The following is a 14,437-nucleotide window of genomic DNA, read 5'->3' as shown; positions in this document are numbered from 1 at the left end:
ACGGTGTTTGGTACGTAAGACTCTGTTCAAGTCTGTACGTCACGGGCATACTGTAATGTTGTACGGTATTTGGTACGTAAGACTCTGTTCAAGTCTGTACGTCACGGACATACTGTAAGGTTGTACGGTGTTTGGTACGTAAGACTCGGTTTAAGTCTGTACGTCACGGACATACTGTAAGGTTGTACGGTGTTTGGTACGTAAGACTTTGTTTAAGTCTGTACGTCACGGACATACTGTAAGGTTGTACGGTGTTTGGTACGTAAGACTTTGTTTAAGTCTGTACGTCACGGACATAGTGTAATGTTGTACGGTGTTTGGTACGTGGTACGTAAGACTCTGTTTAAGTCTGTACATCACGGACATACGTTAATGTTGTACGGTGTTTGGTACGTAAGACTCGGTTTAAGTCTGTACGTCACGGACATACTGTAAGGTTGTACGGTGTTTGGTACGTAAGACTCTGTTCAAGTCTGTACGTCAAGGACATACTGTAATGTTGTACGGTGTTTGATACGTAAGACTCTGTTTAAGTCTGTACGTCACGTACATACTGTAATGTTGTACGGTGTTTACTGTAATGTTGTACGGTATTTGGTACGTAAGACTCTGTTAAGTCTGTACGTCACGGACATACTGTAATGGGGTACGGTGTTTGGTACGTAAGACTCTGGTTAAGTCTGTACGTCACGGACATACTGTAAGGTTGTACGGTGTTTGGTACGTAAGACTTTGTTTAAGTCTGTACGTCACGGACATACTGTAAGGTTGTACGGTGTTTGGTACGTAAGACTTTGTTTAAGTCTGTACGTCACGGACATACTGTAAGGTTGTACGGTGTTTGGTACGTAAGACTCTGTTCAAGTCTGTACGTCACGGACATACTGTAATGGTGTAGGGTGTTTGGTACGTAAGACTCTGTTTAAGTATGTACGTCACGGACATACTGTAATGTTGTGCGGTGTTTGGTACGTGAGACTCTGTTTAAGTATGTACGTCACGGACATACTGTAATGGTGTAGGGTGTTTGGTACGTAAGACTCTGTTTAAGTCTGTACCTCACGGACATACTGTAATGGTGTACGGAGTTTGGTACGTAAGACTCTGTTTAAGTCTGTGTCTGTACGTCACGGACATACTGTAATGTTTTACGGTGTTTGGTACGTAAGACTCTGTTAAGTCTGTACGTCACGGACATACTGTAAGGTTGTACGGTGTTTGGTACGTAAGACTCGGTTTAAGTCTGTACGTCACGGACATACTGTAATGTTGTGCGGTGTTTGGTACGTGAGACTCTGTTTAAGTCTGTACGTACGGTGTTTGGTACGTAAGACTCTGTTAAGTCTGTACGTCACGGACATACTGTAAGGTTGTACGGTGTTTGGTACGTAAGACTCGGTTTAAGTCTGTACGTCACGGACATACTGTAAGGTTGTACGGTGTTTGGTACGTAAGACTTTGTTTAAGTCTGTACGTCACGGACATAGTGTAATGTTGTACGGTGTTTGGTACGTAAGCCTCTGTTCAAGTCTGTACGTCACGGGCATACTATAATGTTGTACGGTATTTGGTACGTAAGACTCTGTTCAAGTCTGTACGTCACGGACATACTGTAAGGTTGTACGGTGTTTGGTACGTAAGACTTTGTTTAAGTCTGTACGTCACGGACATAGTGTAATGTTGTACGGTGTTTGGTACGTGGTACGTAAGACTCTGTTTAAGTCTGTACGTCACGGGCATACTGTAATGTTGTAAGGTGTTTGGTACGTAAGACTCTGTTTACGTCTGTACGTCACGGACATACTGTAATGGTGTACGGAGTTTGGTACGTAAGACTCTGTTTAAGTATGTACGTCACGGACATACTGTAATGGTGTACGGTATTTGGTACGTAAGACTCTGTTTAAGTCCCCACGTCACGGACATACTGTAATGTTGTATGCATCACTCTGATCTGACTTTGTGTACGGTGTTTGGTACGTAAGACTCTGTTAAGTCTGTACGTCACGGACATACTGTAATGTTCTGTTTAAGTCTGTACGTCACGGACATACTGTAATGTTGTATGCATCACTCTGATCTGACTTTGTTGCTGAATCATAAAGCTGGATCTGACACACTTGTATTTTCCCATTGTACATTAGCCGCCAGCTCCTTGGATACCAAGTTTTGTCGCAGTGATACGAAACGTCTTAGCTCTCACATTCTGTCAAAAACGGTAAATATGTATTTTTTAATACGACAGCATACGTCTGTTATATGCTTGCTGACAGCATATAAGCCGGCTGGATGACGACAGTGTGTACTTTGTTTTAGCAGCAGCAACCTACACGAGGAGGACCAGACTTACACCACAGGCCACAGTGGGACGGCTTTGTATGTACACATGTCGCCGAGACTTGGCAAGGTACTCGTCCCCTTTAACATAGACATAGTGTGTAGTGTTGGTATCTACCCCACAGTTCGAGCAATCGCCGCCGAGGGTGGACGTGTACACACTCCTAGTGACGCTGTGTCTGATAGCGCCATCGGAGACTGCTTGTTCCTGACGCTGTGTCTGATAGCGCCATCGGAGACTTCTTGTTCCTGACGCTGTGTCTGATAGCGCCAACGGAGACTGCTTGTTCCTGACACTGTGTCTGATGGCGCCATCGGCGACTGCTTGTTCCTGACACTGTGTCTGATAGCGCCATCGGAGCCTGCTTGTTCCTGACACTGTGTCTGATAGAGCCATCGGCGACTGCTTGTTCCTGACACTGTGTCTGATAGCGCCATCGGAGACTGCTTGTTCCTGACGCTGTGTCTGGTAGCGCCACCGGAGACTGCTTGTTTGAGGAGGCTTTGAAGCCTTACTGCCCCTGTTACAGAATAGACGCGGATATATCAGAGTGTCGTTAAACTCTTTGAAAAGTGTTTGACAACAAAAAGTGTCATCGAGGACTTATTTGAACTTTACTCTTCCATAATGGGCGAGTTTCACATTACACACAAATACATCCTCAACAACGATGTGCGGTACATGTATAGCGGCTACCCCATCGCCATGAAGTACCGCGGCAGTGGCGACTATCCCAACTTTGACATGTTGAGGATCAGCAGGGAAAACTCGGATCTAAAGAAAAACATTTTGAAATCTTCTGACTTTAAGACGGATTGTAGATACCTGGTCCCGAAGGCGCCTGCTCTGAGGAACTACTCTCGGCATGCCGTTAACGGTGTGGTAACGAGACTGATGAAGCCGACCATCGCTCGGGTCGGAGTGTCGGACGAAAATATCGATTTGCTACGATGTAAGGTGGATGTGGTTGAGGAAGACAAGTCGGACAAGTACCTTAGTTACCGTAGACTCCCTAAAACACAAGTTGACAATATTGTGGACAGACTATTCGGCCGCAACACTCAGATGAGTGCCATGAAAAGGCGGGAAAAGTTTGACCTAACGCGGGACGGAAAAATGACGCTGTTCCGTGAGGCAAGCATCCCCCTCCCAATGGTTCAGGCGTGATTGTATCGACTATGACAGGTAATGTTTTTTATTTATTCTTTGACATTAAATTATATACTAGTATATATATTTTATACTTGTGTAACAGGAGAGGAAAATTGCACAGCCGGACCGGGATTCGAACCCAGAACCTCCGAACTCTAGACGGACGCTCGTACAAATTGAGCGGCGATCGACCCTGTCCAGTCCCGCTACACTCGCACATTTAATTACTATATTGTGTAAATGACGATTGATGGTAAATCAGACTGTAACATAGTATAAATTGGGGAGAGGTTTGGGGAGGGATAGGGGTAAGGCGATGTCCAAAAGGTCCCAAAGCAAATCGAGGATGACGCGGAACTGTCGCCATAGGAACGCTATTGTCAAGGTCAATTTGGTTAAGTTCAATGGATTGTTCATAAATTACGGCATTAAAGTTGACATCAATTAGCAGAGTCAACAAAATAGCGGCACCTGTCATAACAATCTCACCCGTTACCGGATTACCTCAATATAAGCTACCAGTTAACTCCTACAGTAAATGTAATCTAATAAAGACTTTCACCTCGAAAGTAAAATATTGATTTAGGCAGGAGCGGAGTAATGGCTTCGTATTTGTGTGGATGTAAACAAATTATAGGATTAACAGGCTACATTTGGCAATTAGTTGTCTTGACATGTGCCCTTGTTACTTCTATATGTAAACGTTTTCATATCACAGTGGGGATGAGGTTCGGCATTTATTTATGTTCTCCTTACTATTCAATATAGAAATGTCAACATCCTTTCACGTGCCAATCAGTTCACGATGTTTCTGTAGCCATTTACACCTGTGTCGTGTCCAATAGTTCATGACGGGTCCAGATGTCCACTTAACATGTGTCGTGTCCAACAATTCACGACGTGCCCAGATATCCACTTAACATGTGTCGTGTCCAACAGTTCACGGCGTATCCAGATGTCAACTTAACACCTGTGTCGTGTCCAACAGTTCACGACGGGTCAACTTAACACATGTGCCGTGTCCAACAGTTCACGACGGGTCAACTTAACACCTGTGTCGTGTCTAACAGTTCACGATGGGTCCACTTAACACCTGTGCCGTGTCTAACAGTTCACGACGGGGTCCACTTCACCTGTCCAACAGTTCACGACGGGGTCCACTTAACACCTGTGTCGTGTCCAACAGTTCACGACGTGCCCAGCTGACCATTTACACCTTAGTCGTGTCCATCAGTCCACACATTTTACACGTGTTATGTCCATTAGTCAATGACATGTCAAGATGGTCTGTTTATTTATATATATAACTTTTGTGTTGTGTCCATCAATCACATCATCAGATCATATTTGCGTGATATTCCTTTTTATTTGCATGATATTATATCATTTAAATGTGTCTGATATCTTTGAGACGATCTTGGGAAGGGGTAGTATATTCTAGTCAACATGAAGGGGTAGTATATTCTAGTCAACATGAAGGGGTAGTATATTCTAGTCAACATGAAGGGGTAGTATATTCTGGTCAACATCATGGAGGGATTATATTGTATTGAAGTTCCACGTGAAAGGACAGTCCCTTACGTGCAATTGCAGTCCCTCCCAAGAAAATACAATATGTCCAGGACTGTACAATGCAGCATATGAAAATACATTCCTACCATAAATGGTGAGATTATCAATATTTTTTCTGAAACTAAAGCCGTCTCTGAGGAAGCTGTAACCAGCTTACGGAGTATATGTACCCGATATTTAATAGCTTTGGTTCAGTGTCAATGTCACTGCTTATATCACGGTTTTGATATTCATGCAGGTAAAAACAACAGGTAGTTTGTTAGGTAGGCCATGTGTAGACTCTGGTCGACAGGTTCTTATCTACTCATCGCCTGATCTATCTCACGGCCAGGCTAGAGAGATTATCGATCAGATTAAATACCGTATATTTCATTCCGGGTTTTAATTTATTAATTAAATTCTGATGATAAGGCAGCGATTGTATATTTGTAGTGTGGGAGACTTAACGGAATAAATGTCAGACCACATTACACTCGGTTGGTGATACAAAGTATTATAGCGGCGCCAAAACTGGTCCAGTGTTCAGGAAGAAACGTCGTGTCATTTTGTTGTTTTCATTATAATAGGGGCCCCCCCCCCCCGCATCATAGGGGCTATTCACTTATATGTGACATGACGTGTGTGTTGCTACACTAGTGGTTTTCCTTCCTCTGTGTTACTCCTGTTAGAACATTGTTCTGATTACATACATATACACTATATACATTATACTGTACACCTGAACACTAGGCCAGGTAGCTCACGAGAGCTAATTTATGTGTTTCTTGTTTAAATATGTATGTAATTCTAAATCAAGTTTCCTGTATTTTTTACATTGGTATCAATTTAATACATTTTCCATTTTTGTTTGTATTTTACAGGTGTCTTGCTGGCAGTCTCGCCATCCATTCGTCAATTACGTCACACTGGTCTCCGACAAGAAGACTAGACTACCATACAACCTCCGGAGTAGTAGTTCGGATTATGTACACTCCTATACAAGTCGGGCTTCCGAAATATTTTCTTACATACATAATGGATGAAAGTGACAACTCCTTTCTAAAGAGAGCCAACAAAGGACTAAGAAAAGTGAAAAACTTCAAACAGTAGTAAAATATTGACTTATATTACCCATGAAATATATCTTATTATAGTATATAAGGATGTACGCTTGTACAGGATACATGCTTGTATGTACTGGACGCACGCTTTTATGTACAGGACGCACGCTTGTATGTACAGGACGCGCGCTTGTATGTACAGGACGCACGCTTTTATGTACAGGACGCAAGCTTGTATGTACAGGATACATGCTTGTATGTACAGGACGCACGCTTTTATGTACAGGACGCACGCTTGTATGTACATGACGCACGCTTGGATGTACAGGAATCACGCTTGTATGTACAGGACGCACGCTTGTATGTATAGGACGCACGCTTGTATGTGCAGGATACACGCTTGTATGTACAGGACGCACGCTTGTATGTACAGGAATCACGCTTGTATGTACAGGACGCACGCTTGTATGTACAGAACGCACGCTTGTATGTGCAGGATACACGCTTGTATGTACAGGACGCACGCTTTTATGTACAGGAATCACGCTTGTATGTACAGGACGCACGCGTGTATGTACAGAAAACATGCGTGTATGTTCCGGATACACGCTTGTATGTACAGGACGCACGCTTTTATGTACAGGATACACGCTTGTATGTACAGTACATGACACACGCTTGTATGTTCAGGACGCACGCTTGGATGTACAAGACGCACGCTTTTATGTACAGGACTCACGCTTGTATGTACAGGACGCACGCTTGTATGTACAGAAAACATGCGTGTACGTTCCGGATACACGCTTGTATGTACAGGACGCACGCTTTTATGTACAGGCTACACGCTTGTATGTACAGGACGCACGCTTGTATGTACAAGACGCACGCTTTTATGTACAGGACGCACGCTTGTATGTACAGGATACACGCTTGTATGTACAGTACATGACACACGCTTGTATGTTCAGGACGCACGCTTGTATGTACAGGACGCACGCTTGTATGTACATGACGCACGCATATATGTACAGGAAATACGCTTGTATGTACAGGAATCACGCTTGTATGTACAGGACGCACGCTTGTATGTACAGAAAACATGCGTGTATGTTCCGGAAACACGCTTGTCAGTGCAGCAAACACGTATGTATGTACAGAAAACATGCCTGTATGTTCCGGAACCACGCTTGTATGTACAGGAAATACGCTTGTATGTACAGGAACCACGAATGTATGTACAAGAATCACGCTTGTATGTACAGGACGCACGTTTGTATGTACAGGATACACGCTTGTATGTACAGGACGCACGCTTGTATGTACAGAAAACATGCTTGTATGTTCCGGAAACACGCTTGTATGTACAGGAAACACTAATGTATGTACATGAAATACGCTTGTATGTACAGGAAATACGAATGTTTGTACAAGAATTACGCTTGTAAGTACAGGACACTCGCTTGTATGTACAGGAAACACGATTGTATGTTCCGGAAACATGATTGTATGTTCCGTAAACACGCATGTAGGTTCAGGAAACACGAATGAATGTACATGACACACGATTTTATGTTCAACAAACATGATTGTATGTTCCGGAAACATGCATGTACGTTCAGGAAACACGATTGTATGTACAGGAAACACGATTGTATGTTCAGGAAACATGATTGTATGTACAGGAAACATGATTGTATGTACAGGAAACACGCATGTATGTACACGAATCACGATTGTATGTTCAGAAAACATGATTGTATGTTCCGGAAACATGCATGTATTTACAGGAATCACGCTTGTATGTTCAGGAAACATGATTGTATGTACAGGAAACATGATTGTATGTACAGGAAACACGCATGTATGTACACGAATCACGATTGTATGTTCAGAAAACATGATTGTATGTTCCGGAAAAACACGCATGTATTTTCCGGAAACACGCATGTATGTTCAGGAAACACGAATGTATTTACAGGAATCACGCTTCGATGTTCAGGAAACATGATTGTAAGTGCATGAAGTACGCTTGTATGAATAAAAAGTTCGCTTGTTAATACATGAAATACATCAGAATTACAGGATGTACCATAATGCGTACCTGAAGTACAGTTTTATGTTGAGTACACAGGAATACGTATTGAAGCATGTACAAGTAAATATACAGGAAATACAGCAGATACTCTTGTATGTAGGGATATAAACCTGTATGTACATGGCATAAACTTACATGTACAGGAGTATAACTGTGAACATAGGAGCTACACTTGTAATGTGTTATGCATCATTTGTTATAATGCTAGCGGCATTTTGTAACTTGACATCTTTGCTTGGCTAACACTATCAAACGGTGATTGCGAGAACACGTCACAGACTGGTCGTCCCGTGTATCTGTCTGGGTGTGAAGTTTATCTGTTCTGTCTTCCTTTGTATTATCATCCTGTTTATCTGTCTAGTCGTCCTCTGTATCTGTCATGGCGTGCATTGAATCTGTCTTTGTGCTCTACACACATGTCCGGCCGTATGTTATAGATGCGTATATTAAACCGTAAAACAGTTGCTGTTCAAGGAAGCGCACATGCTTATTGTAATGTCACACATACATCTGTACACTAATGACATAGAAGTAAGTGTGTAAGTATTTATAATGTTTTTATGTATTATACTTGAGAAAAATTCAGAGTATGTCTATGAATATGTGCTTAGTGATTTTTGTATCAACCATATCATCATGTATAAAAACGTTTGTACTTTTCCCCCCCGAGGATTGAATCTGTCAATGAATAACGCCATCTACCGGCGTCAAGAGTCGACTGGTGAAAGTTGTCCTCTACTGATGTTGCTTGTCCATATCCTACTGTTTTGTATTAAATTAAAGTTAATTCCACATTTGACTTAATTGTTTATAACTTATAGTCCGATAAAATATAACAGATTTGCCGTATTGTATTTCCTGTTTACAGTTGTTCAGGACAAAGAAAAACATAAAAATAAGTAAACATATGAATATATGGTAATCAATGACTAATAGATACAATCACTCCCGTGGTAATCAATGATTAATAGATATAATCACTCCCCTGGTAACCAATTATTAATATATACAATCACTCCCCTGGTAACCAATGATTAATGGATACAATCACTCCCCTGGTAACCAATGCCTAATAGATACAGTCACTCCCCTGGTAACCCATCCCTAATAGATACAATCCCTCCCCTGGTAACCAATGACTAATAGATACAGTCACTCAACATGTAACCAATGACTAATAGATACAGTCATTCTCCATGTAACCAATGCCTAATAGATACAGTCATTCTCCTGGTAACCAATGACTAATAGATACAGTCACTCAACATGTAACCAATGACTAATAGATACAATCACTCCCCTGGTAACCAATGACTAATAGATACAATCACTCCCCTGGTAACCAATGACTAATAGATACAATCACTCCCTGGTAACCAATGACTAATAGATACAGTCACTCCCCTGGTAACCAATGACTAATAGATACAATCACTCCCCTGGTAACAACTGATTAATATATACAATCACTAACCTGGTAACCAATGATTAATAGATACGATCACTCCCCTGGTGACCAATGAATACTAGATACAATCATTCCCCTGGTAACCAATGCCTAATAGATACAGTCACTCCCCTGGTAAAAACTGAATTATAAATACAGTCACTCCGCTGGTTACAACTGATTTATAGATACAGTGACTCCCCTGGTAACCAATTATTAATAGATACAATCACTCCCCTTATAGCCAATTATTAATAGATACAATCACTCCCCTTATAGCCAATTATCAATAGATACAATCACTCCCCTTGTAACCAATGATCAATAGATACAATCACTCCCCTTGTAACCAATGATTAATAGATACAATCACTCCCCTGGTAATCAATGATTAATAAAGTAATTCCTATGGTTACCAATAATAAATCAAAACACTCCCTTGGTTACCAATAATAAATCAAGTCACACCCCTGGTAACCAATAATACATCAAGTCACTCCTGTTGGTAACCAATAATATATCAAGTCACTCCTTTGGTAACCAATAATAAATCAAGTCACTCCCATGGTAACCAATAATAAATCAAGTCACTTCCCTGGTTACCAATAATAAATCAAAACACTCCCCTGGTAACCAATAATAAATCAAGTCACTCCCCGGTAACCAACAAAAATCAAGTTACTCCCTTGGTAACCAATAATAAATCAAGTCACTCCCTTTGTTACAAATAATAAATCAAGTCACACCCCTGGTAACCAATAATACATCAAGTCACTCCCGTTGGTAACCAATAATAAATCAAGTCACTCCCCTGGTAACCAACAATAAATCAAGTCACTCCCCTGGTAACCTATTATACATCAAGTCACTCCCCTGGTAACCAATAATAAATCAAGTCACTCCCCTGGTAACCAATGATTGAAAGGTACTATGATTTCCTTAATAATAATAATAAGAAGAAAACATTTTAACAATTCATTTTAATGTTTTACTGTACTAAAACAAACAACGTTAACTAATATAACTAGCTTCATAAAAACTCAAGTTTAAATGGAATGTTTTGTTTATAGATATCCATCCGATATATATATTTGCGTGTATTTATATCACAGAATAACGTTATAGGTTGTATAGGCAGATTAGAACTACACAGTCTGGTGATCAACAGTACTCAGTTTCACCACCCGGGTCTAATAATAGGGTTTTAGACCTATCACCACCCGGGTCTAATAAAAGGGGTTTAAACCTATCATCACCAGTGTCTAATAATAGGGTTTTAGACCTTTCACCACCAGTGTCTAATAATAGGGTTTTAGACCTATTACCACCAGTGTCTAATAATAGGGTTTTAGACCTTTCACCACCAGTGTCTAATAATAGGGTTTTAGACCTTTCACCACCAGTGTCTAATAATAGGGTTTTAGATCTATCACCACCCGGGTCTAATAAAAGGGTTTTAAACCTATCACCACCAGTGTCTAATAATAGGGTTTTAGATCTATCACCACCCGGGTCTAATAAAAGGGTTTTAGACCTATCACCACCCGGGTCTAATAAAAGGGTTTTAAACCTATCATCACCAGTGTCTAATAATAGGGTTTTAGACCTATCACCACCCGGGTCTAATAAAAGGGTTTTAGCCCTATCACCACCAGTGTCTAATAATAGGGTTTTAGACCTATCACCACCAGTGTCGAATAATAGGTTTTAGACCTATCACCACCCGGGTCTAATAATAGGGTTTTAGACCTATCACCACCCGTGTCTGGGAAACCGGGGTCTAATAATAGGGTTTTAGGCCTATCACCACCCGTGTCTGGGAAACCGGGGTCTAATAATAAGGTTTTAGACCTATCACCACCCGTGTCTTGGAAACCGGGGTCTAATAATAAGGTTTTAGACCTATCACCATCCGTGTCTGGGAAACCGGGGTCTAACAATAAGGTTTTAGGGCTATCATCACCCGTGTCTGGGAAACCGGGGTCTTATAACAAGGTTTTAGACCTATCACCACCCGTGTCTGGGAAACCGGGGTCTAATAATAAGGTTTTAGACCTATCACCACCAGTGTCTGCTAGGAAGCAAAGGGAAGTAATTAAAATTTAAACCGTGCAGGCTAAAGGAACAGTTAACGCAGGCCAATGGAGCTCGGAGTTTGCTAAAGGGAAGACTGATGACATCATCTCTATTGGCTCATGACACTGCCGGCGGAGGTCTATCGTCAGTGGACCTTGATCATGCTCGGCTAGACTTCCTTCAGTGGACTGTTCCCGGAATGTTTTGGACTATTGGTATGCCTGCCCCTTCCTGCCTAGATGTCACTGTTTTGTAAGAAGCCTACAACTTTAGACAGACGAAACTTTAGTGATTGGGTTAAGGACTTTAAACTGACAGGGTCTTATAAAGCATATTATTATTATTATAAACTAGCGAAGCTTTGATTGGGTTTAGGAGTTCCTACTAGTCCTGTAGACTGAGGAAGCTTTGATAGGGTTGAGGAGTTCCTACTAGTCCTGTAGACTGAGGAAGCTTTGATAGGGTTGAGGAGTTCCTACTAGTCCTGTAGACTGAGGAAGCTTTGATAGGGTTGAGGAGTTCCTACTAGTCCTGTAGACTGAGGAAGCTTTGATAGGGTTGAGGAGTTCCTACTAGTCCTGTAGACTGAGGAAGCTTTGATAGGGTTGAGGAGTTCCTACTAGTCCTGTAGACTGAGGAAGCTTTGATAGGGTTGAGGAGTTCCTACTAGTCCTGTAGACTGAGGAAGCTTTGATAGGGTTGAGGAGTTCCTACTAGTCCTGTAGACTGAGGAAGCTTTGATAGGGTTGAGGAGTTCCTACTAGTCCTGTAGACTGAGGAAGCTTTGATAGGGTTGAGGAGTTCCTACTAGTCCTGTAGACTGAGGAAGCTTTGATAGGGTTGAGGAGTTCCTACTAGTCCTGTAGACTGAGGAAGCTTTGATAGGGTTGAGGAGTTCCTACTAGTCCTGTAGACTGAGGAAGCTTTGATAGGGTTGAGGAGTTCCTACTAGTCCTGTAGACTGAGGAAGCTTTGATAGGGTTGAGGAGTTCCTACTAGTCCTGTAGACTGAGGAAGCTTTGATAGGGTTGAGGAGTTCCTACTAGTCCTGTAGACTGAGGAAGCTTTGATAGGGTTGAGGAGTTCCTACTAGTCCTGTAGACTGAGGAAGCTTTGATAGGGTTGAGGAGTTCCTACTAGTCCTGTAGACTGAGGAAGCTTTGATAGGGTTGAGGAGTTCCTACTAGTCCTGTAGACTGAGGAAGCTTTGATAGGGTTGAGGAGTTCCTACTAGTCCTGTAGACTGAGGAAGCTTTGATAGGGTTGAGGAGTTCCTACTAGTCCTGTAGACTGAGGAAGCTTTGATAGGGTTGAGGAGTTCCTACTAGTCCTGTAGACTGAGGAAGCTTTGATAGGGTTGAGGAGTTCCTACTAGTCCTGTAGACTGAGGAAGCTTTGATAGGGTTGAGGAGTTCCTACTAGTCCTGTAGACTGAGGAAGCTTTGATAGGGTTGAGGAGTTCCTACTAGTCCTGTAGACTGAGGAAGCTTTGATAGGGTTGAGGAGTTCCTACTAGTCCTGTAGACTGAGGAAGCTTTGATAGGGTTGAGGAGTTCCTACTAGTCCTGTAGACTGAGGAAGCTTTGATAGGGTTGAGGAGTTCCTACTAGTCCTGTAGACTGAGGAAGCTTTGATAGGGTTTAGGAGTTCCTACTAGTCCTGTAGACTGAGGAAGCTTTGATAGGGTTTAGGAGTTCCTACTAGTCCTGTAGACTGAGGAAGCCTTTGGTAGGATTTGGGAGTTGTAGCTGATATATGCGAGTAAGAATTTCCCGGTCCCCAGAGGAAAGGCGAAGTCGGTCACGTATTACCAAGCGACAACACGATGACAGTGAGAATGGCTGGTTCGACAAGTGTCGTATTCTGTCATTGAAGAGTTCGTGCTCTCGTGTTTTCCCAGGTAGATACATCCAGCTTTCGTCGTACAGATACCAGTCACAGCCAACCAGATACTCAGCCGCCTCGATGTAATTATTCCAGACTAGCCAACACAATGGAGAGTTTCTGAATAATCCAGACCTGTAAGGAGATAATGCCACGTCATCAGAGACTGAACAATCCTGACCAGTAGCCTAACCCAGATAATGCCACGTCATCAGAGACTGAACAGACCCGAATAGAACTCAAACAACATCATGTCATCAGGTCCTAATAGAATCTCTCACCTCTTTGGTGATATTTGGAATTTCTCTGAGGGGGATGGGGATTTTTAAGTTGCCAGTGTTTGAAAACTTAAGAATATTTCCCCGATGGTTGAGATTCACAGTATTAACTTACTGGTAAGGATGTACTCTTCTGAGGTTTCAATCACGTTCAAGTCTCGTTTTGATCTGGTGTAACAGGTTTTTGTAATATTAAACAAATTATGATCAAGTTTATTAGCAAACACACATCTGAAAAATATGTCAAAAAATTAGATGCCTGTTGTTTGTAGAACTTTTTTTACAAGAATTCAAAAAAATACCAACCAATTTGGTGGCCATTTTAAAGTTGTGTATTAATGTGTATTTCTTGCGCTTCAAAAAAGGCCAAAATTTCATCTTTTTTGACACTAGATTGATCACTTAAATTGTCATTGTGTCGCCATTTTTAATTGTAGCAGGTTCAATTTTGCTGTACAACTTTATGATGTTTAATATGATAAAATTAATATGCAACAAACTGGAAAACTATACATTATTGATATTTTTGTTAACATATTTAGTGTAACTGAAGCA

At 41.6% G+C, this 14,437-nt stretch overlaps 3 protein-coding genes across 14 annotated transcripts in view; 1 reads left to right on the top strand and 2 right to left on the bottom strand.

Annotated features, from left to right (window-relative positions):
- Nucleotides 1-2,946: 2,946 nt before the first annotated feature.
- LOC110454889 lies at nucleotides 2,947-6,145 on the top strand. Its single transcript, XM_021504664.1, has 2 exons — nucleotides 2,947-3,523; nucleotides 5,923-6,145. The coding sequence occupies exon 1, from the start codon at nucleotides 2,966-2,968 to the stop codon at nucleotides 3,503-3,505; it is 540 nt and encodes a 179-aa protein (XP_021360339.1). The 5' UTR covers nucleotides 2,947-2,965; the 3' UTR covers nucleotides 3,506-3,523; nucleotides 5,923-6,145.
- On the bottom strand, nucleotides 6,121-9,026 carry LOC110454887 (protein FAM65A-like). Of its 11 annotated transcripts, none has more exons than XM_021504657.1 (3): nucleotides 7,380-9,026; nucleotides 6,509-6,571; nucleotides 6,121-6,466 (listed from the first exon to the last, which is right to left on the bottom strand). In XM_021504657.1, exons 1-3 carry the CDS (start codon nucleotides 8,047-8,049, stop codon nucleotides 6,141-6,143), a joined length of 1,059 nt encoding a protein of 352 aa, XP_021360332.1. In that variant the 5' UTR covers nucleotides 8,050-9,026; the 3' UTR covers nucleotides 6,121-6,140. The 11 variants fall into 11 exon arrangements, with proteins under 11 accessions (XP_021360332.1, XP_021360338.1, XP_021360331.1 ...); XM_021504663.1 differs by having other exon boundaries at nucleotides 6,121-6,382; XM_021504662.1 differs by adding an exon at nucleotides 6,934-7,017 and having other exon boundaries at nucleotides 6,235-6,571; nucleotides 7,149-9,025.
- Nucleotides 9,027-10,619: 1,593 nt separating this feature from the next.
- Nucleotides 10,620-14,437, bottom strand: part of LOC110454886 (ankyrin repeat, PH and SEC7 domain containing protein secG-like) — a 6,500-nt gene continuing 2,682 nt past the window's right edge. The window contains exons 3-4 of one of the 2 annotated variants that reach the window (XM_021504650.1): nucleotides 13,532-13,739; nucleotides 10,620-11,987 (exon numbers count right to left, since the gene is read on the bottom strand). In XM_021504650.1, coding sequence (XP_021360325.1) covers nucleotides 11,982-11,987; nucleotides 13,532-13,739 — 214 coding nt within the window. In that variant the 3' untranslated portion in view covers nucleotides 10,620-11,981. Of the gene's footprint in view, nucleotides 13,740-14,437 lie in introns of both variants that reach the window. The other variant, XM_021504649.1, reaches the window with a different exon arrangement.

This window comes from Mizuhopecten yessoensis, unplaced genomic scaffold (assembly GCF_002113885.1).
Source record: "Mizuhopecten yessoensis strain PY_sf001 unplaced genomic scaffold, ASM211388v2 scaffold8095, whole genome shotgun sequence".
Lineage (NCBI taxonomy): Eukaryota > Metazoa > Mollusca > Bivalvia > Pectinida > Pectinidae > Mizuhopecten > Mizuhopecten yessoensis.
This window is presented reverse-complemented; position numbering and strand designations above follow the sequence as displayed.

What these genes read in the sequence shown, in the direction of transcription:
- LOC110454887 (XM_021504653.1), bottom strand. Translation starts at nt 8,049, where the DNA reads ATGCGTGTTTCCGGAAAATACATGCGTGTTTTTCCGGAACATACAATC. An exon ending in TACAAGCGTGTAGCCTGTAC is followed by an intron (nt 6,572 to 6,933) that starts ATAAAAGCGTGC and finishes TGCGTTCTGTAC; the next exon opens with ATACAAGCGTGCGTCCTGTA.
- LOC110454889 (XM_021504664.1), top strand. Translation starts at nt 2,966, where the DNA reads ATGGGCGAGTTTCACATTACACACAAATACATCCTCAACAACGATGTG.